This window comes from Grampus griseus (assembly GCF_964374135.1).
Source record: "Grampus griseus genome assembly, chromosome: 8".
Lineage (NCBI taxonomy): Eukaryota > Metazoa > Chordata > Mammalia > Artiodactyla > Delphinidae > Grampus > Grampus griseus.
The window spans coordinates 110,304,375-110,328,634 of NC_139002.1; the positions used below are offsets into that span (position 1 = coordinate 110,304,375).

At 56.7% G+C, this 24,260-nt stretch overlaps 1 protein-coding gene across 1 annotated transcript; it reads left to right on the top strand.

Moving 5' to 3' along the window:
- Nucleotides 1-969: 969 nt before the first annotated feature.
- Nucleotides 970-23,938, top strand: ANO9 (anoctamin 9; the record flags this gene model as incomplete). The annotated part of the gene is given in 28 exon segments (XM_082660153.1): nt 970-993; nt 3,577-3,756; nt 8,884-8,958; nt 9,068-9,193; nt 9,383-9,528; nt 10,658-10,704; nt 10,819-10,877; nt 10,959-11,032; nt 11,265-11,399; nt 11,813-11,909; nt 12,024-12,084; nt 12,171-12,253; nt 12,386-12,429; nt 12,431-12,476; nt 12,557-12,697; nt 12,700-12,720; nt 12,806-12,842; nt 13,074-13,132; nt 13,136-13,185; nt 20,828-20,885; nt 20,986-21,083; nt 21,226-21,353; nt 21,428-21,435; nt 21,439-21,580; nt 22,311-22,677; nt 23,010-23,111; nt 23,183-23,276; nt 23,396-23,938. Coding segments are annotated over 25 exon segments (2,238 nt in total). The 3' UTR covers nt 22,610-22,677; nt 23,010-23,111; nt 23,183-23,276; nt 23,396-23,938.
- Between the last annotated feature and the right edge of the window lie 322 nt (nt 23,939-24,260).

Here is a 24,260-nt window from a genome sequence, read left to right on the forward strand (position 1 = left end):
GATGGAAGGGTCTGGGACAACAGGGCTGTAAACTCAGCCAAGAACAGCTCTCTGCTCCCTGAGAAAGAAAACAGGGGACTTTCCTGGTGGCGCAGTGGTTAAGACTCCACGCTCCCAATGCAGGGGGCCCGGGTTGGATCCCTGGTCAGGGAACTAGATCCCACATGCATGCCGCAACTAAGGAGCCCGTGAGCCTCAACTAAGGAGCATGCCTGCCGCAACTAAGACCTGGTGCAACCAAATAAAAATAAATGAATAAATAAACAAATAAATGGCATTCACTATTTTAAAAAAAAAAAGAAAGAAAACAGGAGCTGCTGAAATTTAAGGCCCAGAGGCATTGGTGGGGAGCAGCAGGGAGACAGAAGTGTTCCTGGGGTGAGGACATCAGGGGCCTGGGTCCCCACCCCAATGCCATCCTGGTGTGACAGGCACGGGCCAGCTTCCTGCAGACCGGAGGAGCAGAGGCCCAACCTGGGGGAGGGGTCTCTCCTGCAGGGGCCTGAGGCCAGCGAGGTCTATGGCCCAAGAGAGGCTCCGTCAGCCAAAGAAGCCAGAGGGGGGTGGGGTGCCTGGGACCAGCCTGGAGAGGACTCGGGAGACCCCAACCTCAGCCGCCCTGCCTGTGCTGCCTCCGAGGAGCAGCCTCAGAAAGACCCCAGAGGGTCTTCGGCCACATCCAGGCCACTGGGGTTGGGAGGACAGATTCCCCCGGTGAGGATGAGCCTGGGGCACTCTTGGTAGACTTGTCATTCTGACCTCTTCCTGGGGGAGGCGCCCTAGAGACAGCGGGAATGGGGGGCCTGCGTCCTGCTGGACGCAGGATTGGCAGCAGGATTCACAGGGGAGGAGCTGGAGGCCCATGTGCACCTCGACTGGAGTTCTCCGCCCAAAACAGGGCAGGGTCAGCCTGCGGACAGCCGGGGTGGCCAGGCCACACTGCCTGAAGGGGTGCGGCTTCTTCACAAGATGTACTCGAAACCAAGGCAGAGAGTGAGGCTGAGATTGAACAAAGTTCCTAATAATAGACTTTAATATGACAACAAAGTGCATTTAATAATATAAAGTTTATAAAAGTGATGTGTGTCAAAGAAAGCAAACTGTAGGAAGAAAAGCACAATTCCACCATCCGCACGCAAATATGAATATCAAATATAAAAACTACTCTCCTGGGGCTTCCCTGGTGGCGCAGTGGTTGAGAGTCCGCCTGCCGATGCAGGGGACACGGGTTCGTGCCCCGGTCCGGGAAGATCCCACATGCCGCGGAGCAGCTGGGCCCGTGAGCCGTGGCCGCTGAGCCTGCGCGTCCGGAGCCTGTGCTCCGCAACGGGAGAGGCCACAACAGTGAGAGGCCCGCGTGCCGCTAAGAAAGAAAAAAAAAAAAACAAAACTACTCTCCTGGTATTTTAATGCATTTTAACTTAGTTGAGATAAAGAAATGTATATATGTTTACAATCTATGTTTTTTTCACTTAACAGTATAACATAAGCATTTTCCTATGCTGTCATAAACTCTTTGAAAGCATCATTTTTAATGACTGCTTAATCAGCATATGAATATACCATGTTTGCTCAGACATTTCCCTATTATTGATAATCCAGGTGGTTTATAATTTTTGCCTCAAAGGACATAGTAATACATATTTTCAATATTTTGGAGTTTTTCTTAGGATAGTTTAGAAAAAGTTAATTAATGGACCAAAGTATAAACAATTTTTAAGGCTTTAGATTCTTATTGCTGGACTGCTTTCCGAAAGGGCCGCACCCATTTCCTCTCCAGATAGGACTAGATGAGACCTGCCCTTTCCATCCTTCACTGAGAGTAGGGGAGCTTCCACTGTGGGGCGAGGCCAGGGCTCCTCTTCCCGCGCCGCTCCGCCCCCAGGCTGGAGATGCTACGCTGCCTTCGCCCAAGGGGCCAAGGTGCAAGAGGCTCTTGGGCAGCGAGGCTGCTGGATATAATTTAGGTTCCCTCAGACCCTTGGAAGGTGGGAAAGAGAAGAAGCAGTGTTTCTGTGGCATTAAAAGTGGGAATGCCAAATAAAGACATTGAAAAAGGGAGCAGCTGTGTAGACACTTGGGGGGGAACTAGTGGACTCTTTTCACAGAATGAAAGTGCAAATGCAGACTGTCCTGAGCAGGTTGAGCTGGAGACTGGGGGAGATGGAGAGTCCAGGAGACGGCTGGTCACAGGGATCTTGAGTTTGGATTACTCATGCTCAAAATCTCTTGATGACTCTGTTTCCTGAGCTCTAACACAGCGTTTGAGGCCCTCTCACCTGTGGCAGAGGCTGCTGGGTGCCCCCAGGGTCCATCTACCTTCTCCCTTAGGAAAAATGATCATACTTCCCGTGCTTCCTTGCAGTAAGGTGTGGCCAGGTGACTGGCCAGGTGACTAACCACATGCAGGATGGAATACCCCTCCATCCTTTGCTCTTCCTGCTGTCTGGAATGTGGATGTGACGCCTGGAGCTTGAGCAGCCACTTTGAACTATGTGATGGGTCCACGCGCCTTCGGTGACAGAGCAACAAGTTAATAACCAGGCGTCTGGTAGGACCGCCTCCAGATGTCACTTATGGGAGAGAGAAGTAAACGGGCTTGTTTAAGCTGCTACTGTTTGGGGTTTCCATCACACCAACCTCAATGCATTTGTCCAGATTTGCTCCATCAGAGTTGCACAGGTTCTGTGCTGCCAGTTCACTCTCTTCTTTGCCACTTCGTAGTTCAGTCCCCGCTGCTGTCACAGCCTGCCATGGGGTCCCGCAAACAGAAATGTGGGTGGGGCCATGTTACCCTGCGGGAACCTAGAGCAAACATGTCAACCATGGGTCTACACTGCAGGTTTGCCTGGGCTGCACAATGCTGTATCGTGACATCGTGGGTGCCCCCTGTGACACTATGGGTGCCCCCTGCTCTCCTCCAGCTGCCCCCATACTGCTCAGTGTCTCCACCTGTCTTCTCTCCTGGCTCCTGCCCTGTGTCCTCAGCTTCCCAGCAGCTGTCAGAGCCTGGATACCCCACCTCCCTATCCTGCAGGACAGTCCCTCTCAGGTGGCCCAGAGCCTCCTCCAGCTGCTGCCCGCTGGACCACAGGATGTCATAGAACTGCCCTCTCAGTCCTTCATTCCCCACCCAGCCCAGCCAGCCACCTGTCCTCAGGATCCCAAGGGCTCCCCTCCCCCAGCTGGCGTCCACAGAGCAGGGGCTCAGGGAGCTGATTGTTTCTTGCTGGGGTTTGTCTCATCTTCAGTCCTCTGGGCCCCAGTTTCTCCTCTAAGGGAATCAACACTAGACTTGAAAGGGTCAGAGGTTGGGTGCTCTGGAAGGGCCTGGGGAAGGTGCGTCCTGGGGTCAGGGAGAGTGAAGGCGAGCAGGGACCTGCGGTCATCATCGGGGAGGGCTCCCCTCCGCCTACCGGATGCCAGTCTAACCCCGTAGCGGAGGGGACACTCCCCTCTGCAGGTGAGGCCTCGGGCCTCGGGGCGGGGGCGGGCGCGACGGCGGCGTCCCCAGGAAGGTGCCCCAGGTCCGGGGGACTGGGGGGAGGGTGTGCCTTCTGGCCCGCGGGCCACTAGCTCCTCCCCGACGGCGCCGGGCGGCACAGGGGCCTGAGGAGGGAGGGGAGAGTCGCGCACGGAAGTCGGGAAGGAGCGCCGGGCGGCTTCGCAGCCACGCTCGGGTTCCCCCCGGCGCTGGGACTGCCGGTCCCTCCGACCCCTCCGAGCGCGGCGCCCAGCACCGCCACCAGCGTGCGGGTGAGTCCGCTCCGAGCCACGCCCACCCGGACGGGGTCCGAGCCGAGGCCCCTCCGGCCGGCCCTGCCCCCTCACCTGGAGGGTGCCTGGGGCGGCCGCGGGTGGGGTTCTGCCCAGCCCCGGCCGCGGGGAGGCTGGCCGGGCTGGGATCGGGGCGGGACAGAGGAGGGCGGCCCTTCGAGAGTGAAGGGCGTACGCGGGGAGGGCAAGTCCACCCCCTGGGCCCCGAGCCGGGGTTCTTGGGTCCCTCCGGCCCGGCTCTCACACTCACACAGAGTGTGCGGGAAGGCATATCCACCCCTGGGCCCTGAGCCAGGAGGAAGACCCCAGACCTGCCGCTCTGCCCTGAGGGGAGGGGCTGTGGTCTCTAGGGTGGGCTGACCTGGGGATGGGGAGTCCCAGGGTGGCCAGCTGGGTCCTTGGCTCCCTGGGGGTTCTGCCTAGGCAGGGGTGGGAGCCCGCCGAGGGCTACTGGATTCTGATTCTGGGGGCAGAGCAGGAGGCCGTGGGGGCCCTGGGGAGGTAGGCGGGAACATCCTGGAAAGACTTCCTTCCTTCCCTCCCCAGGGAAGAGGTCGGTCTCCGGGGCGGGGGCCAGCCCTTGGGCAGCTGGCGGGGACCCGTGCTGAAGTGGAGAAGGAAAGCGGCCTCCCACTCAGCCCCCTCAGGGCGCTCCCAGGTGTGGGCCAAGCAGGCGGCCTCTCACTCTGCCCCTGCCCTTCCAGAGCCAGCTCTGGAGCCCCGGCTGCTAAGGCTGGCATGTGGGCATACGCTGGCCTGACCCCGAGCTCCCCTGGCTGCCCCTTCCTCCCATGCCAGCCCTGTGCTAGGGTGGAAGGGAGGCGGGGCTGGCAAGGGTGGGTGGGGAGGAAGCCCCTGGTTTGACTGAGGCAAGAGAATCAACCCTTGGAGAAAGACTGATGCACACGGCAGAGAACTCTGTGGCCCCAGCTGGATCTGAGCACACCCTTCCCTGCTCCAGTCCCTTCCATGGCTCCCTGCTGCCCCCAGCTGAAGTCCAGGCTCCCCAGCCGCTGAGAGGCCCTCTGGTCTGGCTTCTGTTAACCCCCAGTCTCACCTCCCAGCAGCTCCCTTCTTGCCCTTTATGCTTCTGCAGAGCTGAAGTGCTGAGTACCGAGTCCCTGGGAGGTAGCACTGAGCCCCTGGACACCAGTTGCCCGCTGCCCCTCGGGGCCTGTCCACACCACAAGGGCAAGCTCCCCTGCCAAGTAGGCACCTGCTCTCCGGGCCCGTGTCCACTTACACTACACACTCCCCGTGAGGGCTGCACACAGAGCAAGCTGTGTCTGGGGGTGGATGACCGGACACATGAGACAGAGAGATGGCAGAAGGGAGTGGGTAGGCAGATGACAGGACTCGGAAGATGAGTCAGAGGAGGAAGCAGGGGCTTCCCCGGCGGTCCAGTGGCTATAGGACTCCTCGCTTCCACTGCAGGGGGTGTGGGTTCGATCCCTGGTTGGGGAACTAAGATCCCACATGCGAGGGGGTACGGCCAGGGGAAGGGGGCTGGGAAGGGAAGATGAGGAAGCAGAGCCAGCAGGTGGGGCATCCACTGGGGGGGTGGGGTCAGAGGCCGGACGAGCGAGGGCGGGCCTCTCCCTGTTCATGCTGGGCAGTGGGGCAGGAGGGTGCGGAGTGCCGGCAGGGCTGTGGTATGACCCTTGGCGTGAGACGGGCCGTGGAGAGTGACGGAGGCCCACGTGTGCCACATGCAGCAGGGGTGATGTCACACGGGTGCTCCCCGTAGCCCGCAGGGCCAGGACTGCTGGGAGCTGGGTGGCAGTCGCATTTGCCTCTCCGGTGACCTGGAGGCTGGCCTGGGAAGGGACAGACAGGGGCAGGACTCGCCCAGCTCTGGCTCCCAAGGCTGGGAAGGTCTCCCGGGAGCTGCAGCATCATAAGAAGTTTCCTCTTGCGGAGCCAGCGGGTGAGCCCGCTGGGACTCCAGTCTGTACCAAGCCCTGGGTGCACGGCCTGCAGGGGTGGGGGCTGGAAGGCCGAAGGGAGGACAACAGAGAGCCGGGTGCCCAGAGCCTGCCCCCCGTCCAAGTGCAGGGACTTGCTGGGGGTCTGCACATGGCAGGGCTGGGATCCCTGAGGCCAAGAGTGCCAGGGTAGCCCCTGTAGGAACCCTGCAGGAGCCCTGGGGATTGGGAGCCTGATGGGCACACATGGCTTCCTGGGGGTGGGGTCTGATAGACAGGGACGCAGGGGCCCCAGACACCTCGCTTCGGGTGCACCAAGCAGTCTGGTTGGCTGGAGGTGGGGGTGACTTCAGGTGGACCTGGTTCCCATCTGTGAAGGCCTCTTTCCCTGGAGGACAGGTGGACAGATGGACAGCCTGATACTGGAGGCTGTGTCTGTGACCACGGCCCAGAGAGGGGCCTTGCATGTGGCAGGTGGCCTGGGGATGGGGCTGGGGAGCCCAGAGTGCACAGGAAGCTGATGCTCAGGACTTGGTCCCTTTGCGGCTGTGGGGTGTGGGGTGGCTAGACCAGGGCTGGGCAGGGGGCACTCAGACCTGGCCGCTCCTGTGACTGCTCGCCCATTGCCCAGGGGTGACCAGGGCAACCCTGAGGGGTGCATGTACCTTTGCCCTCGGTGGGGGGTGTCTCCCTGTCCAGTGGCCCGAATCAATGGTGGGGGTCAGTGCCCGTAGGACACCTCTGGTCCAGATCACACACCATCCTCCAGGGAAGGTTGCGTTCCCCTTTTCCAAGAGGCTCTGGGTAATGTCCCAAAGCTGTGTGATGTCTCTGGGGAGGGAGGGCTGTCTGGGACCCCAGAGCTGCACCCAGTCCAGCAGCTCAGTTCTGGCGCCGCCTGAGGGCCAGCCTCCCGCTGTCGTCTTGGCGGGTCCCTCACAGGCAGTCTTCCCCAGGCTCCTTCCTGCTGCCTCCTGCCAGGGTGGCTTCCCTGTGCCGTCCCTCCCCGCCCTGGGGTCCCGTCTTCCCGTTCTTCAGCCTCAGGCCAGTGCTCATGTGAGGGAGTCTCTCCTTTCAGCCTCTGTGGGACTGTCCACCAGGGACCCTCGAAGGGTCCTCCTGCAGGAGGTCCCGGGCCTGGGGAGAGGTGGGGCGAGTCCTCATCTTGGGTCTGAAGTCAAGCACGTGAGGATCCGTTTCACTTACGAATTTGTCCAACATGACACTTAGCCCCTAAGGCGGGCAAGTCAGAACCTGCTGTTTGCTCACTGGGAGTAAATGAAGCCTAAAGACCCCCCTCCACTCCCCGCCCCGCCCCCCCACCAACCTGGATGCCAATCCCAGAACCCTCCACTCCACTTGTGCAGTTTTTACAGGTCTGTGAGTTTTCGTAAAGAGTCACAAAGACGGTGCAGGGTCCCCCGTGCCCCGTCGCCTGGGGCGCTGGTCAAAGCTAAGAGCCCGACACGGCCGCCTTGACTCACGTCACCGGCTTTTCCGTGCGTGTCCTCTCCTGTTCCCGGCTCGTGCGGGACCCGCCACGGCATCATCGCCACGTCTCCACGGCCCCTCCTGTCTGTGATGGTCCCTCCGTCCCGCCTTGTCCTTGGCCACCTGCCTCTGGGGTCCGCTCACTCGGGCTCAGGTGAAAGGGCCTCCGGCGTCTTCTGCTGAGATGGGACTATAGGGGTTTTAGGGTGGGATCACGTACTATTGCATCACATGCTGTCAGGAGGTCCCCGACATCTCAATTACATCACCGTGACCTTGACCTTCATCACCTGGGTGGGGGGCATCTGCCAGGTTTCTCCTCTGTAGGGTGACTCTTTTTCCCTTTCACGCTTCCTTCATTAGTCACTGAGTCCAGCCCACCCTCGAGAGGGCGGAGTCTGCACCATCCTCCGGAGGCAGTAGCATAGGATGTGTGAGGTTTGTTAATGCTGCTGCAACAGTTAACAAAGAATCGGGGAGACTCAGGGGCTCGGCACCATCCGCTTCCCCCTTAAGGTTCTGCCCGCTGGTTTTAGTGTCCGTCCGTCTGTCCGGGACGTGCCTGCAGCAGTCGCTCCTGCACAGTTCTCACTGGACTTACTTTTAGGAAACTCAGTACCGTGTCACACTGGTCCCCAACGCCCTGCGTGCAGTGGTGGCCTTCATGTTCCTGTTGTGTGTGCTCATAGCACAGTGTTTTCATCCATCTGCCTACCGATGGGAATTTGGGTTATTTCCACAATTCTGATATGACATGTGCTGCTGTGAGCACCCTTGTCTGTCTCCAAAGGTGGCTGGCCCGGGGTGTAGTGTCTGGGACGGTCAACTTAGTTTCCCAAGTTCCAGCACCAATGTGTGAGCCACAGCAACACATGGGGATTCTGCTGAGTCACCGGGCTTTTTCTTTTTTTTGACGTATAGTTGACTTACAACATTATAGTAGTTTCAGGTGATTTACAATATTATATTACATTCAATATTTTTATAGATCACTCGGGCTTTTTTTTTTTAATATTTATTTATTTATTATTTATTTTGGCTGCTCTGGGTCTTAGCTGCAGCAGATGGGATCTTCATTGCGGCATGTGGGATTTAGTTGTGGCATGCATGTGGGATCTAGTTCCCGGAGCAGGGATCGGACCCGGGCCCCCTGCACTGGGAGCGTGGAGGCTTAGCCACTGGACCACCAGGGAAGTCCCACCCAGGCTTTTTTTGGGGGGGGGGCGCACCAAGCGGCATTGGGGATCTCAGTTCCCCGACCAGGGATTGAACCTGGGCCACGGCTGTGAAAGCACTGCATCCTAAACACTAGACAGCCAGGGAACTCCCACACCTGTGTTTTTAGAGCTGTCTGGCCGTAAAATGTTGGCTCCCAAATGGTGGAAGGTGGTGCCTCTTGGTCACCTGGCCTGCGTTTCCAGATGGTTCCCTAGCTCCATGGCTTCAGCTTCTGAGTGCCCCTCTTTTGTGAAGTGTGCCCACTTTAAACTGGGCTGTCTGCCTTTTCTTATGAATTCTGGGAGCTCTTTGTGTGGATTTCCAAACCAGCCTCTGCCGGCCGCTTGTGCTGTAGCCTCGGTGCACGCACTTAGCCCCACCCGGAACTACCCCTTTGCTACCAGAGCACCCAGCCCAGGAGGTGCTTGTCTGCTGCAATGAGCCCCATCCTCCGTCTGCTCTTCACCCCCAGGGAGAAGAGAGCCTCCGGATCCTGGTGGGGACCGACGGGGACAGCCCCCTGCAGATGGACATCAATACCACTGAGGTGAGTCTCTGCTTGAGTCTCTCCTGGGCTTGGTCCCACCTACTGCCCCATGGCCCGCACCTGGCCCGCCCTGGTCCCCAGTCCCAGTCCCCACACCTCTTGCTTCTAGACTGAGGCCTCCGAGCCATGGGACTATGTCGTTGTGGCTGATCACTGCACCCAGAGAAACCCCAGGCAGGTCCAGCGGCAGCAGCAGTTCCTGGAAGAGCTCGAGAGGAAGGGCTTCTGCTACAGGGTGGGCGGGCTGAGGGCCTCGCCTGGGCGCAGGGGTCACGTGGGACTGGGCGGATCCCGGGGAGGTGTCTGGGGAGGTGGGCTGAGGCCTCGTGCAGGAGAAGGATACGAGGGGATAGGCCATTGGCTTTGGATGAAGGGGAGGGTCCCAATGTGGAGTAGAGGGTCCCATGCTGTCCCCCACCCTCAGGCGAGGGAGGACCAGGCGAAGGTGTTCTTTGGGATCCGAGCTGACAACCGGGTCTTTGACCGGTACCGCAGACTTCTCATGGAGCCCGAGGCTACCGCCCCCAGAGGGGAGCTGGCCAGGCCAACTTCCATCCCAGCCACCACCAGGTGAGAGGCTGGCCCAGAGTGGGGCCAGGAGGACCCCTGCCCACCCACATGCCGGTCCAGACAGGCAGCAAGGCTCCCAGGAGTGGTCCCAGGGTGGAGGGCCCAGGGGGCAAGGGTCTGTGAGTCAGTTTCCATGTCTGTAATGCGGGAAAATGACAGTTCTCACCTCTTGGAGTGTTTGAAGGTTACATGTGACTATGTCCCCCAGATGCAGAATAGAAACCAGCCTTAAAGGGTGGGCAGAATTTGGAGAGGCTGAGAGGATCCTCCCAGCTGTCCCTCCTAGGCTCTGAGGTCATCTCCCTGGATTCACATCCTGACTTCTTTCCTCCAGACCAAATGCCCCTCCCTGGACATCTATCCCCTGCTTCCCAGGCATCCAACACCTCCTCTCTCTCCAAGCACCTGCTTCTCCCCACCCCGATCCTCTAGGCCTCCAAGCCAGCCCACCTGCCCTCCCCACAGCCCTCCTCCATCATCTTCCTGGCTCCAGCCCCGGCCCCCTGAACTCATCTGGGGCCCGATCAGGGAGACTAGTGAAGAACACTCCTGGAATTTGGATACGAGGCAGTGGAGGGGGGCTTCCTGTGAACACAGAAGGACTGGCCGGTCTTGGGAGGACACATGAATAGAGGCATCTTGATGGGGCCTGAGAGGAGCAGGCTGTGGGGAGTCCCCTGGACACTCAGGGGGACTGTATAGTCAGATGCCTGAATGTGCCGCTTCCTGGCTGTGTGGCCTTGACCAAATTACTCACTCTCTCTGAGCTTCAGTCGCCCCATAGGCAAAATGGCTCACAGGGGTGCAAAGAGGATTTGTGCACATAAAGAGTGTGCTCTCGACGTGTGGGGGCTCCAGGTGGGACGGGTGATTGGAGGTGGGAGGTCTGGGAGGGATCTGGGAGAGACTACTGCAGGGCTGAGCATCGGGGCCCTGGGAAGAGAGAGACCACCCTGAGGGAGGCCCACCTTGGAACCATGGCACAGCTAGACCCTGGGAGGATTTAAGGAGGTGGGCTCCCAGAGGAGTCCTGGATTCTGGGCTCTGGTCAGGTGGTCTGGGGGCTCTGCTAGGACACAGAGGACCTGGCCAGATAGAGGGCCATCCTGAGCCAGCTCCTGTGTTCCAGAATCCAAATTGTCAACTTTGTGCTGAACAGCAAGATGGCAGCTGGTGGTAAGGACTGGATGGCAGCAGCCCACCAGGAGGGGCAGTCACACGGGGAGAACGGGACAGGGTCCTCCCTCACCCCTCACTCCCTTCTGACCCGAGAATCCCTGTGACCACCAGACACGCTCCAGGATTTGGTGAAGGATGGGGTCTTTGAGGCCGTGTTTCCCCTACACAAGGTGAGTGGTGGGCCGGCTGGGAGAGGACCTGAGGGCAGGACCTGAGGCAAGAAGCTCTCACTGTCTGTCGCCTGTGCTCAGGGGGAGGAAGACCTAAAGAAGAAATGGGCCTGGTGGAGAAACACGTTCCAAGAGCAGCCAGTTGGTGACATCAGGTACTACTGCCCCCCGCGGACACACCTGCGCCCCCGCAGGCAGGCTGCGACCCCCGCGGTTATACCCACGCCTCCAGCAAACTGCTGTGCGGACTCCCATTTAGACACACGTTTAGATGCCCTCAGTATGCCGCTCCTTGCCCGCCCCGCATGTGGCATGCCTCACCCCGGCGTTGGCGGTGGACGGTCACCCCTGCTGGGAGTGGCCCTGACGGGACGGCTGTGCCCCTAGGAACTACTTCGGTGAGAAGGTGGCGCTGTACTTCGCCTGGCTCGGCTGGTACACCTACATGCTGGTGCCCGCCGCGGTGGTGGGCCTCATCATCTTCCTGAGCGGGTTCGCCCATTTCGAAGCCAGCCAGATCAGGTGGGGCGGAGTCAGGCAAGGGACGGGACTGGGGGGTCAGGGAAGGGGCAGGACCGGGGTGGCGGAGGTCACGGAAGGGGCGGGGTTAGGGCGGGGTCGTGAAAGGGAGGGACTGAGGGTGGGGAGGAGTCAGGGAATGAGCGGGACAGGGGTGTGTAGGGTCATGGAGGGGGCGGGGTTGGGGTGGAGTCACGTAAGGGGGTGGGACTGAGTGGGCTGGGTGGAGTCAGAAAGGGGGCGTGACTGGGGTGGGGTCGTGGAGGGGCGGGGTCGTGAAGGGGCGGGACTGAGGGTGGGGCGGAGTCAGGGAAGGGGCGGAGTCAGGGAAGGGGCGGCCTGGGGTGGGGTCCCCCAGGGGCCACAGGAGGGGCCACAGGTAAGCGCCGCCGACAACCCGGTCCCTGCACCCCCAGCAGGGAGATCTGTGATGCCCACGACGTCTACATGTGCCCTCGCGGCGACCACAGCCCCAGGTACCAGCGGCTCTCAGAAACCTGCGCCTTCGCCAAGGTTTGCGCCGTGGGAGGGGGGGGCACTGCGGCTGCTCGCCCGCGGGGAAGAGGGCCCAGGGGGTCCTCCCAGGGAAGGGAAGGCCGCCCCAGCCCCACGCGCCGCTCTCCCCAGCTCACCCACCTCTTCGACAACGAGGGCACCGTGCTGTTCGCCGTGTTCACGGCGCTGTGGGGTGAGTCGCTGCGGCACCTGGGGGGCAGCCGAGCTCCACACGCAGCGGGGACACGCCGTGAGGCCTCTGCTTTCTCCCGGCTGCAGCCACCGTGTTCCTGGAGTTGTGGAAGCGGGAGCGAGTCCGTGTGGTCCTGCAATGGGACCTGTACGGGTGGGACGAGGACCAGGTGAGGCTGAGCCAGGTGACCAGGCCCAGGGCCCACACGAGTCTGCTGTGTCTGAGGGGGTCCCCATGTATGAATCGCGGTTCCCGTGGGTGAGGAGTCCCGTGTCTCAGGCGTGTCCGGTGCCGTCCACAGGAGGAAATGGTGCTGGGGCTCATTGCCTGCCCTGACTACCAGCCCCGGCTACGCGCGGAGTACCGTCATCCTCCTGCTGTCTCTGTTGATGGTACTCCTGGGGCGCCCCTGGAGAGCAGGTGGGGCGGCCCCCGGAGACCTGCCCATCCTGGCCTCCCCGACCCCCGCCAGATCTGCCTGATGATAGGCATGGCCCACGTCCTGGTGATCTGCCGCGTCCTGCTCGCTGCCCTTTTCAGCTCCGCCTTGCCCTTCCTGGGAGAGCAGGTGACCACGGCCGTGGTGGTGACCGGGGCCCTGGTTCACTATGTGAGAGCATCCTCGTCATGACCAAGGCAGGGGTCGGGGCAGGGCGAGGGTGCTGGTGGGGGTGCGGCTCTGCTGAGGTCCGAGGTGAGCCCTCCGTCTCCCCTCCCACAGATCAACAAATATGTGGCACTGAAGCTTTGTGACTTTGGTGAGAGGAGGGCCCCCCTGAGCCCCTCTCTGGCTACTGGAGGGAGGATTCAGGGCGGGGATCTTGGAGCCCTGGGGTGGGGGAAGGGGGCCTACGAGAGGGCAGGGGCTCGCACCTGGGAGACAGGTGGGGGTCGCAGGTGTCCCGGAGTTGTCAGGATAGGGACAGGCTGGGCGTGGGCTGTCATCGGGGTGAAGGATGGGGGAGGGACGGCCCCACATCTCATTCCAGAGAAGCCCAGGACCTTCACAGAGCGAGAGAGCAAGTTCACCATCAAGTTCTTCACTCTGTAGTTCTTTGCTCACTTCTCCTCCCTTATCTACATCGCCTTCATCCGGGGCAGGTAAGGGCCACCTGCTCCCACATGCCTCCCTCTAACTCCTTTCTCCCCACCTTGAAAATAGAAATACCTGTTCTTTTTAATTTTTAAAGTAAATCATGCTCAGAACACCTGGAAACCCAGTAAAGACATATGTGAAGGAAGCCCACAGCGAACCCCCAACTGTCCAATCCTCGTCCTCAGAGACGACACTGCAACTGTTTGTTGGGTCTTCCCAAACTTTTTCACACATTTAAGTACACACACATACACCTATTGACATGAGTGATTTTGTCGTGTAAGTAATTGTATCTGCCTTACACTGAAGACGTACTATGGGCGTTTTCCATGTCTGCATGGGCGGTAAGGCTTTGCTTTTGAAAACATACTATGGGCGTTCTTTTGTGGGATGCCCTTGAATTTATTTAACCACTTCAGTTGGTGGACATTCGGGTTAATTCCAGTTTTGAGGTTTATAAATAAAGCTGCAGTGGGCATCCCATGTAACACACATGCACGTGCACATGCACACACTTCCCCGCACCTTCCTAATTAATGAAATGAACAGTTTTCGTTCAATCAACATATCTTTTCTTGTCTTTTCTGAAGAAAATAATTCCTCTATGTGTTCTCTATGTTTGTTCAAATGTTGTAAGTTACACATATACTGCCAATTAATCCCAAACTCTCTAGCAGAACTTTATTTATTTGCAAAATTTATTTATTCAATTATTTATTTATTTTTGGCTGCGTTGGGTCTTCAATGCTGCGTGCGGGCTTTCTCTAGTTGTGGCGAGTGGGGGCTACTCTTTGTTGAGGTACCCGGGCTTCTCATTTCTCATTGCGGTGGCTTCTCTTGTTGCTGAGCACGGGCTCTAGGCGTGCGGGCTTCAGTAGTTGCTGCACACGGGCTCGGTAGTTGTGGCTCGTGGGCTCTAGAGCGCAGGCTCAGTAGTTGTGGCGCACGGGCTTAGTTGCTCCATGGCATGTGGGATCTTCCCGGACCAGGGCTCAAACCCGTGTCCCTGGCACTGGCAGGTGGATTTTTAACCACTGCGCCACCAGGGAAGTCCCTCTAGAAGAACTTTAGAAGAAACCAACTCCTGCCAGTATGTTCAAAGACATCATGAGGTCCTTGGAGACGCCCTCGTGGCATCTGTCCCCTTCTCTTGGGGCTGTGCTTGGCCCTTTCATCCTGGGAAGCCCCTCACTCTCTGCCGTGTAGGATCCCAAGTTTTCCAGTGGCTTCCTGTGAAAGGGTACATGGGAAATCATATGTGCTGAGTTTCCTCTTTATTGGGGGCCTGACTGAGCGTCTGCTGGAGAGAGTTCTAAGTTGGATATGGTTTTCCTCAGACTTCCGAAGGGTATTTTGGTTTCCGGCTTCCAGCGTTCTGTTCCGCAAGTCTGGCGTTAGCGTTCTTCCAACTCTCTGTGCATCTTCTCACTGTCCCCCGTCTTCTGGAATTTCTCAGCCGTGTGACTTGGTGGGTCTTTTTCAGTCGACATGCTTCGGTAATTCACATCCCTCTCCTCCACACGCCAGCTTTCCTCTCTCTGCCGGCTGATTTCCACCATCACACAAACATGCTGTCACAGTTCTTTCCGGAAGTCTTCTCATCGGCGAACCCGGTTTCTGGTTCTCCCGCCTCGCGCTTCTGCCTCCCCGGTACTCTCACTGCCTCCTGGCGCTGACCTTTGCTCTCCTGCTGACCTCGGAACGTCGCCTGGCCCCGAACCCTGGTCCCTCAGACTCCGCTCTTCCCTTGCTCCCCCTCCATAGCCGTCGCCACCCAGGACGTGACGCACATTTATGTGTTCACTGTCTCTCTCAGAAATGGCAGCTCCCCAGGGCGGAGGGTAGGGCGCTTGTCCTTTGCTGAATGCTCAGCTCCTGCAGCCGGCCACGCGTGCAGAATCAGTGCTGGTCAAATGGAAAGAAATTACCGGGTACTCACTGGGCCTGGAGCCTCAGGGCCTTCAGTTTTGAGAGATTTTCTCATGTACCTGATAGTCTCCTGCTTCAGCTCCCTCTCCTCCCTTCTGAGGAATTCTTTTTGTTTGGAAATTGGACCTTCTGAATTGATCATCTACTTTTCTTGGCTTTTTTTCTCCCATTCTGTTCCAGTTTCTTGGAGTTTTTCTCAGCTGTTTTCCAACCCTTCTACTGAACGTTTCGCTTCTGCTTATGTTCTCATTTCAGAGCACTCCTTTTGACATGTCAGATTCTTCACAGCCTCCTCTTCATGTCACCTGGACACCAGGGCTTTTCTCTTCTGAGGATGTGGCCTCTCTTTTTCCCTTCTACTCTGGCATTTCTTCTGTTCCTTTCGAGTTTCTTTGATGCTCTTTCTTTGATTGGTCTTGATTCTGGTGTTAGAGACCCCCCCCCCCGCCGCCTTAGATGTCTTTTATTCTTGGCCACCTGTCCGTAATTGAGAAAGGCGTGTGCCAGTGGTTTTGCTCTGGACTATGTGTCTCCTGTCGGGACCTCTTGCTGTGTCAGTTCCTGAAGGGGAATCCCTGGTCTCCTGCCTGGAGGCAGAAGGATGCCCGTCAGTATGCTGGGAGCCCAGCTGGGGAAGGGACACTGTGGGGTCTCAGTGTCCATTGGCCCAACCCTGCGATCTGAATCTTTGGTTGTTCAACCCCCTAGAAATGTCTTTGTCTTCTTGTGTGTGTGTCTCTTGTGTGTGTGGGGGGGGTGGATTAGGGGTTGGATAGGAGGCCCAGAGGTTCAGCCGGGCCTGCCTCCCATCCAGTGGGTGCTCCCAAGCTACCAGAGGTGCCCAAGTCCTGGGGTGTTCCAGGCTCTTGGGCAGGGTTGTGTTGCTATTCAGACGTCTTCCCTGCAGGCTTAGATCCAGCCTGATGTCTCAAGTGGGCCGCAGGCCTCCCCAGTTCCCTTCCATCTCCGAGGTGATGCCTGGCAGTGGGTGTGGGCAGCCAGCCATTTTAACTGGGAGTCGGCAGTGCACATTTAAATTGAGAGACATTGCTAAAGCACCCTCCAAAAATGCTGTGCTGACTCACAAAGCCACACACTGTGTACGTGACTGCACACTCCACGTTGGTCTGATGAACAAAGACCTTAAAAGTGTGTTATTAAAACCTATTAGTGAGAATCCAGCATCTTTCCAGATATTCTTTCGCCATTAAGTTTCTTTTCCTATAAGTTGTTCATATCATCTGAGCATTTTTATAACATCAAGGTCAAGTGGATTCTCTTCTGGCTCATCATGTCACATTTTACTGTGCTTCTTATCTGACCGTTTCTTTGTTGTGCAGCTCTTTATTTTTCCTGTTGTTTTTAATTGCCTTTTTTCCTCCTTGCATGTCTTTATCTTATCAAGGTTATCCAGCCTCTCCATGTCAAACGGCCTATCGCATGGAGTCTCTTTTCTCCCAGAGACCCTCCATTCTCCCCACACTGGGCTGGTGGCTCTCCGTGCCTCCTGCATACCTGTCTCCCTGGGACTTCAATCTGCTGCTTTCCTGGGTTAGGACCATCATTTCCTGGACTCCCAAGCCTCCTCCTTTCTTGATTTTTGCTTTCATTTATTTTGAGAAGGTATATCGGAGAGGTAAACTCTCTGAATTCATGTATGTCTAAAGGTGTCATGTTCTACTGTTGCACAAGATTGACATGGCTGGGTATAGAAATCTAACTTCAAAACACTTTTCCCTTCTAGAACTTTAAAGACGTTGCTCCGTTGTCTTTGAACATGCAAAATGGATGATAAGAAATGTGCAGAAAATCTGATTTTTGTTCCTTCCTAGTTGACCTAGAAGCTTTAGGATCTTCTCTTTAAACAGGGGAACAATCTAGGGTGGGTCTTTTCTTCACGCACTGTGCTGGGCAATTGTTGGCACCTTCCGATGAAACAGCCCGTGTCCTGCTTAGGCTCACTACGTTTTCTTCTGTTTTTCCTTAGGTTGTTTTTAATTTTTATTGGAGTATATGGTTGGTTTACAATGTTGTGTTAGCCTCCACTGCACAACAAAATGAATCAGCCATACACATACAGATACCCCGTCCCTTTTGGACTTCCCTCCCATTTAGGTCACCACAGTGCATTGGGTAGAGTTCCCTGTGCTCTGCAGTATGTTCCCATCAGCTGTCTATTTTATACATAGTGTCGATAGTGCGTATGTGTCAGTCCCAGTCTCCCAGTTTCTCCCACCCCACCCCTTTCCCCCTTGGTATCCATACATTTGTTCTCTACGTCTGTGTCTCTGTTTCTGCTTTGCATATAAGATCACCTATACCATTTTTCTAGATTCCACATATATGTGTTATCATATGATGTTTTTCTCTTTCTGACTTACTTCACTCTGTGTGCCACTCTCTAGGTCCATCCACGTCTCCACAAATGACCGCATTTCATTCCTTTTTATGGCTGAGTACTTTTCCATTGTATGTATGTACCACATCTTCTTTATTCATTCCTCTGTTGATGGACATTTAGGTTGCTTCCGTGTCCTGGCTATTGTAAATAGTGCTGCTGTGAACATTGGGGTGCATGTGTTTTTTTGAATTGTGGTTTTCTCTGGGTATATGCCCAGTAGTGGGATTGTTGGTTCAGGTGGTAGTTTTATTTTTAGTTTTTTTTGGTTTTTTTCCTTAGGTTTTTAAAAATATTTTTTTCCCCTCTGCTGTCTATGGAACGCCTGGTCCTCTTGGGTTTCTTATCTTTTTCTCTCATATATTCCATCTCTGTGTCTTTACATTCCACATCTGGAAAGATATCCTTCACTTTGTCTTTTTGCCTTTTTTCTTTTTTAATGTTTGTTTATTTATTTATTTGGCTGCACTGGGTTTTAGTTGTGGCACGTGGGATCTTTAGTTGCAGCATGCGAACTCTTAGTTGCGGCATGTGGGATCTAGTTCCCTGACCAGGGATTGAACCCAGGCCCCCTGCATTGGGAATGTGGAGTCTTAGCCACTGGACCACTAGGGAAGTCCCTGTTTTCTTTTTTTAAGTTTAACAGTTAAAGTCTTAATTTCCAAGAGGGTTTTTATTTTTTTATCCTTTTATTTTTTTAAAGTGTCCTTTTCTTGTTTCCACAGATACAGTACTTTCTTGAGGATATCAATGTTCTTTTTTCCCCTTAAGTTCTCATCTGTTTCCTCATTATCTCATTTCCTAAAGGGTCCGTCTTCCTGTTCCTTTATTGTAGTCCTTCTCTTTTGTACAGCTGGTTTTCCTCGTGCCTGAAGATTTGTAGCTGTCCGTTCATACTGAAGAACGAAGGACTGAGTAGGTTTTCCCTGGCAGGATGGGATATGTCTTTATAATAACTCACGTCTGCTGACACTCACCCGTTCTATCCTAAGGGCCTCACATTCATCAGCTCTAATCTGCACAACAGCCCTATGGGGTAGGGACTCTCTAAACCCCATTTCACAGATGAGTAGACCGAGGCACAGAAAGGTTAAGTCGCACAGTCAGCAGGCGGTGGGGCAGATGGAAGCCTGAGTCTGGCGCCTTTCGTGTACTGGCCCTGCATGTGGCATCCCTGGGAGGAGAGGGCAGGAGCCTGTGCAGCCACTCGTGTTTCTCTGGAGGCGGTTCCTGTTTCGTCACGAAGGTTATCAGTGTGTCTGTTTATAGTTCCTGTTTTTCATGCCGTGCTCAAAAAGGCCTCCCCTCCTCAACATTAAAAACATGTTCAGGGGCTTCCCTGGTGGTGCAGTGGTTCAGAGTCCGCCTGCCAATGCAGGGGACGCGAGTTCGTGCCCCGGTCCGGGAGGATCCCACATGCCGCGGAGCGGCTGGGCCCGCGAGCCATGGCCACTGAGCCTGCGCGTCCGGAGCAAAACAAAAAAAAACAAAAAAAACGTTCAGCTGTGATTTCCCTTAGATGCTTATGGTTTCAACATTTTAAACATTTAAATCTTTGATTCACAAGGAATTTGTTTTGCTGCAGGCGGCAAAGGAGGGAAGCCTGTTTTGTTGTTTTCCAAGTGACAGCCAGTTGTCCCCAAACCATTTGTTGACTGTTCCATCGCCACCACCACCCTTCTGTCACACAGTAAGTTCCATCATGCACTTGACTGTTTTGGTGCTCCGTGGATTCTGATGACTCTGGTCTAGTTCCATCATTCACTTGACTGTTTTGGCGCTCCGTGGATTCTGACGATTCTGGTCTAGTTCCATCATGCACTTGACTGTTTTGGTGCTCCGTGGATTCTGATGACTCTGGTCTAGTTCCATCATGCACTTGACTGTTTTGGCGCTCCGTGGATTCTGATGATTCTGGTCTAGTACATTTCTGTGTCATTACTACTGTAATGCTTTCCTGTCAGATAGGTCTGGCGTTAATTTTCTTTTTCTCCTTTTTCACTTTTCCTTTTCTGTAGTTATTTACGTGTTTATTCTTCTAGGTGAACTTTAAAATAATGTTTGTCAAACTCCATCAAAATTCTGTGGGATTTAGCTTAAGACTGCAGTGAAATTATACATTCTTTTAGGGAGAATTGACATAGATACTGTATTAATTTTCTGTTGCTGACCACAACTTAGTGGCTTTAAACAACACACATTACATACAGTTCTCGAGGCCAAGAGTCCAAAATGGGTCTCACTGGGCTAAAATCAGGGTGTCAGCAGGGCTGTGTTCTGTCTGCAGGCCCTCAGGGAGAGCCCACACTCTTGTTTTTTTCAGCTTCTAGAGGCTGCCTGGCCCGCTCCGTCCTGTGTCTGCAAAGCCAGTGGTGTCAGGCTGGGTCCTTCTCATCCTGCCATCTCTCTGGCTCTCCCTCTTACTCATTTAAGGACTCTGGTGATTACAGTGGGCACACCCAGATAATCCAGGATTCTCTCTCCATTTTAAGGTCAGCTGATTAGCAACCTTAATACCACCTGCCATGTCAGATAACATTATTCACAGGTTCCAGGAATTAGGATGTGGTATCTTTGGGGGCCTGACATTCCACCTGTCACAAAAATACAAGCGTAAGTTTTTCTATCGAAGAACAAGTTTCCTCTGTTCAAGTCTTGTTTTAATGTTCTTTAGCTGTGTTATAGTTTTCTTCTTATGGGTCCCCCGTATTTCCTGTGAATTTCACTCTGTTTTATAGTTTCTGCCGCTATCTGCGACAGATATGTCCTCCTGCTACATTTCTCAGTGGTTTTGTTGCACCTAGGAAAGCAAAAGGGAGTTGAGCTTGATATCAATTTTATATCCACTCTGAGCATTTTTCAGATTTACCTGCCCAATCGTTCAGTTGATTTATTTTGGTTTCCCAGATATATAATCGTATTTTCTACAACAAGTTTTTCCTTTGCAAAGTTACACCATTCTGGAATAGTAGTTGTCATGAACTGTAGTAACAGGAGTGCTTGTAGGACTTCACCATTGAGCATAATAAGCCCAACGTTTGGTTAAATATACCTTTTTTATCATGGAAATCACGTGATTTAAACACAAAGTAGCCCTGTGTGCACAGTTACCTGGGGAGAAACTGAGGCCCCTCCTCACAGCCTTTCCTGAGCCTGTGAACAGCTGAGAGGTCCCCGGCGGTCCTGCGCGCACACAGGCCTGTCTGGGTTAGCCTCTGCTCACCTGTGGGGCGGGTCTCCTTCCTTCCCCTCCAGGCCCCACTGCTCCCCGACTCCCACTCCTGTCCTGCCCCCTCTCTCAGCCTCGCTGCCCTTCCCAGGATCAACGGTAACCCCGGGAAGTTGGTGCGCCTGGCAGGGCTGTGGAAGCTGGAGGAGGTCAGTCTGTCCGGAGGCCTTACTGCCCTCTTCCTGAACTGCCCCAACCCCCTGGTCACCCCCAGGCCCCGTGCCTGACCTCTCACCCTTGCCCCCGCAGTGCCATCTCAGCGGCTGCATGACGGACCTGTTCGTGCAGGTGGCCATCATCATGGGTCTGAAACAAACGCTCAGCAACTGCATGGAGTACCTGGGCCCGTGAGGACCACCCTCCCTCCCGGGGCGCCACTCTCACCACAGGGAGCCCCCGAACCCACAGGACCCCACCTCCCAGAGCCAGCAGTCCCGAGGGGTCCTCAGCCCCCCTCCCCGTCCCCCACCCGGTCCTCCTCGCTCGCAGATGCCTGGCCCACAAGTGTCGCTCGATGCGAGCCACGTCCCAGGACCCTGAGCTGAGGCACTGGCGGCGCAACTACCGCCTGAACCCGGTCAACACCTTCAGCCTGTTCGAGGAGTTCATGGAGATGAGTACGCAGGGCGGGGCTGCTGGGCGGAGGGGCGGGCACCGCGCGGGGGCCCACGGTGACGACCCCCACCCCCAGGGATCCAGTAGGGCTTCACCACCGTCTTCGTGGCCGCCTTCCCGCTTGCCCTGCTGCTGGCGCTCTTCAGCAACCTCGTGGAGATCCGCCTGGACGCCATCAAGATGGTCCAGGTGCAGCGGCGCCTGGTGCCCCGCAAGGCCAAGGACATCAGTCAGGGGCCCGACGGGGCGGCCTGAGGGCGGGCGCTCCAGCCATGGGGGCATGAGCCGCGAGGCGCGCTGGGGCCACGCCAGTCCCCTTGAAACCACCGCTCTGAGCCATGGGGGCAGGGCTCAGGCCCCAGGAAGAGGCGGGGCTGGCAGGCACCTCGCAGGCCTTTCCCCCCCAGGGGTCCCATTGAAGGGCCAGCTGCCGCCCTGTGGAGGCCGTGCAGAACGGCTTGACTCTCAGGGAGCTGAGGGAGAGGGGTCCAGCAGCTGGGCACAGGGACTGAGAGCAGGTGGCCTTAGTCACCTTGACTGGCCTCGCTGAGGTGGACAGGTGTCAGGGATGAAGCCAGGAGTTGTGGCGTTGGACATAGGCAGTGGGAGAGAGAAGTGTGAGGGAGACTTGGGACCAGGTTAAGGGGGTCTGCCCTGGGGAGGGGACCCAGGAGGTGGAGCAGGCCTGGGGGCAGCCGAAAGGTTCAGGCATAAGATGGGGGGCGGAGACCTGAGCCCCTCCCTGTCCACGTCAAGAAGAGGGGTGCAGGAGAGTGGAGGCTGCTCTCTGTTGGCCCTGGCCCAGGTCTTCCTCATCAGGGACCTGGCCCTGCGGCTGCCACAAGCAGAGACATGATGAGGCCCTTGACCATCCAGGCTCCCAGCTTCAGGGGATCACCAGAGGTGGGGGGGCAGGGGGCGGGGAGACAGTGCAGGCCTCACCCCCTGCCATGGCCCAGGGACCTGGCTGCAGGTGCTGGCGATAATCGGCGTGCTGGCCGTCACTGCCGACGGGATGGTCATCGCCTTCACATCTGAGTTCATCCCCCGAGTGGTGTACAAGTACCGCTATGGCCTGTGCCGACAGGGGGCCCACCCTGCAGTCGAGAAAGGGGACACCGCCACACAGACCCTGTCCAGAGACCCCTGGGAAACTGGCCCAACCATGGCCCAGCCCCAGGGGACCCCAGGGAAGGGCTCAATGCTAACAGTATTGCCTGGGGTGGGCTGCCCTCCCACAGCAACCTGCAGACCCTGAGTGGACCCCGGGAGTGCTGACTGGGACCCCAGTAGGGGATTAACGTCCCAGAACCAGCTGTTTTCTGAGTAAGTGATACTGGAATGGCTCCCCTTTCAAAGGCAGACCCTTAGTGGTCTGCATGCTGTCCTCACCCAGTTCCTCCAGCCCTGCAGGGGGGCAGGTCTCCAGGGGTAGGTCTCCCCCAGGAAGGCTGGCAAGGAAGCCTCGGCCCCTGGCAAGGAAGGCAGGTGGTGGCCTTCAGCCTCCCCCAGGGGCCCCTCTCCCATGTACAGAGATGAAGGAGGGAGGTCTGCACTGTGGCCCACCCTGATGGCCCCCACCAGGCAGGGGTCGGTTACAAGCCAGCACCCCAGAAGCCTGAAGAGACCACACCAAACTCCTCTCCCCCTCCCCCCAGCTGCCTCACGGGCTACGTCAACCACAGCCTGTCCGTGTTCTACACCAAGGACTCCCAGAATCCTGTTGAAACAGAGGGCTCAGAGAATGTGACTGAGTGCAGGTTTGGACCCCCATCCCCTGTGAGCACCCTCTGAACTCCTGACTCCTGACCTCAGGTGCTCCCCACCCCAGGTACTGGGACTGTGGCACCGCTCAGAACTCCAACTTCACTGAGCAGCCCTGGTTCCTCCTGGCCGTCCGTCTGACCTTCCTCATCCTCTTTGAGGTGAGCCAGCACTGGGGACAGGCCCCAGGGCGGGGCAGCTCTCTGCAGCCCTCCCTGGGCCCCTGCCCCCTGAAGTCCCTGCTCAGCGCACCCTGACCTCCCCACTCTGGCCCTCCCAGCACGTGGCCTTATGCGTCAAGCTCATTGCTGGCTGATTTGTGCCTGATGTGCCTCAGTGGGTGAAGAATGAAGTCCTGAAGAGGAAGCACCAGAGACTTGGGGAGGCGTGGCTGCCGGGGCCTGGCCCCGAGTCCCGAAGTACCAGAGACTCCGGCCGAGAGCACAGACATGGAGCAGGCCCGGAGCCGGTCAAGAGGCCAAGTTGCAGAGCTGCTGCCACCACCGCCCACCCCAGCCCCGGCTGTGTGTGTGTGTGGGCGGGCTTTAATTAGACCCGCGTATATGTGGGGGTCCTGGGAGCCCCTGTATGTTTGGGGTGTCTGTGAGCTGCACACCTGTCCATGGTCTGGGAGGCCTGTTCCACTTGTGAGGGCTCAGGCTTGGTACTGCCTGACTTGAACTCTGAGTGACCCCTGCCACCCAGAGAACTGGGGCGGGGTTGGGGGGGGAACAGTGCAGGCCTGTCCTGTCTTCTCACGCCGTCTCGACAGGAAAACTGGCCCAGTTTCCTGGTCCCCAGATCCTGCCCCACCCCACTGGCTCCCCTCAACCAGCAGAGTTTTCTCTAATAAAATAAAACTGCTTTGTGTTAATTTCTGGGCTTCTGGCCGATTACGTCTGCCCTCAGGGCTAGCTGGGAAACTGAGGCCGTGACGGGGAGAGGCCCGGAATGTGGTAGCCTCCGCCCCGCTCTGGTTTTCCGTGGGCTTCCAAGTGAGGGGTGCCTTACAGAGGTCACAGAGGTCTTACCCTCCCTGCACCTCGGGTTTAGGAGCGGGAGTCAAGGCAGGCTTCCTAGAGGAAGACAAAGAGCTTGGGAGGAGGAGCAGAACCGCACCAGGTGCTCCTGGGGACGGTGGAATT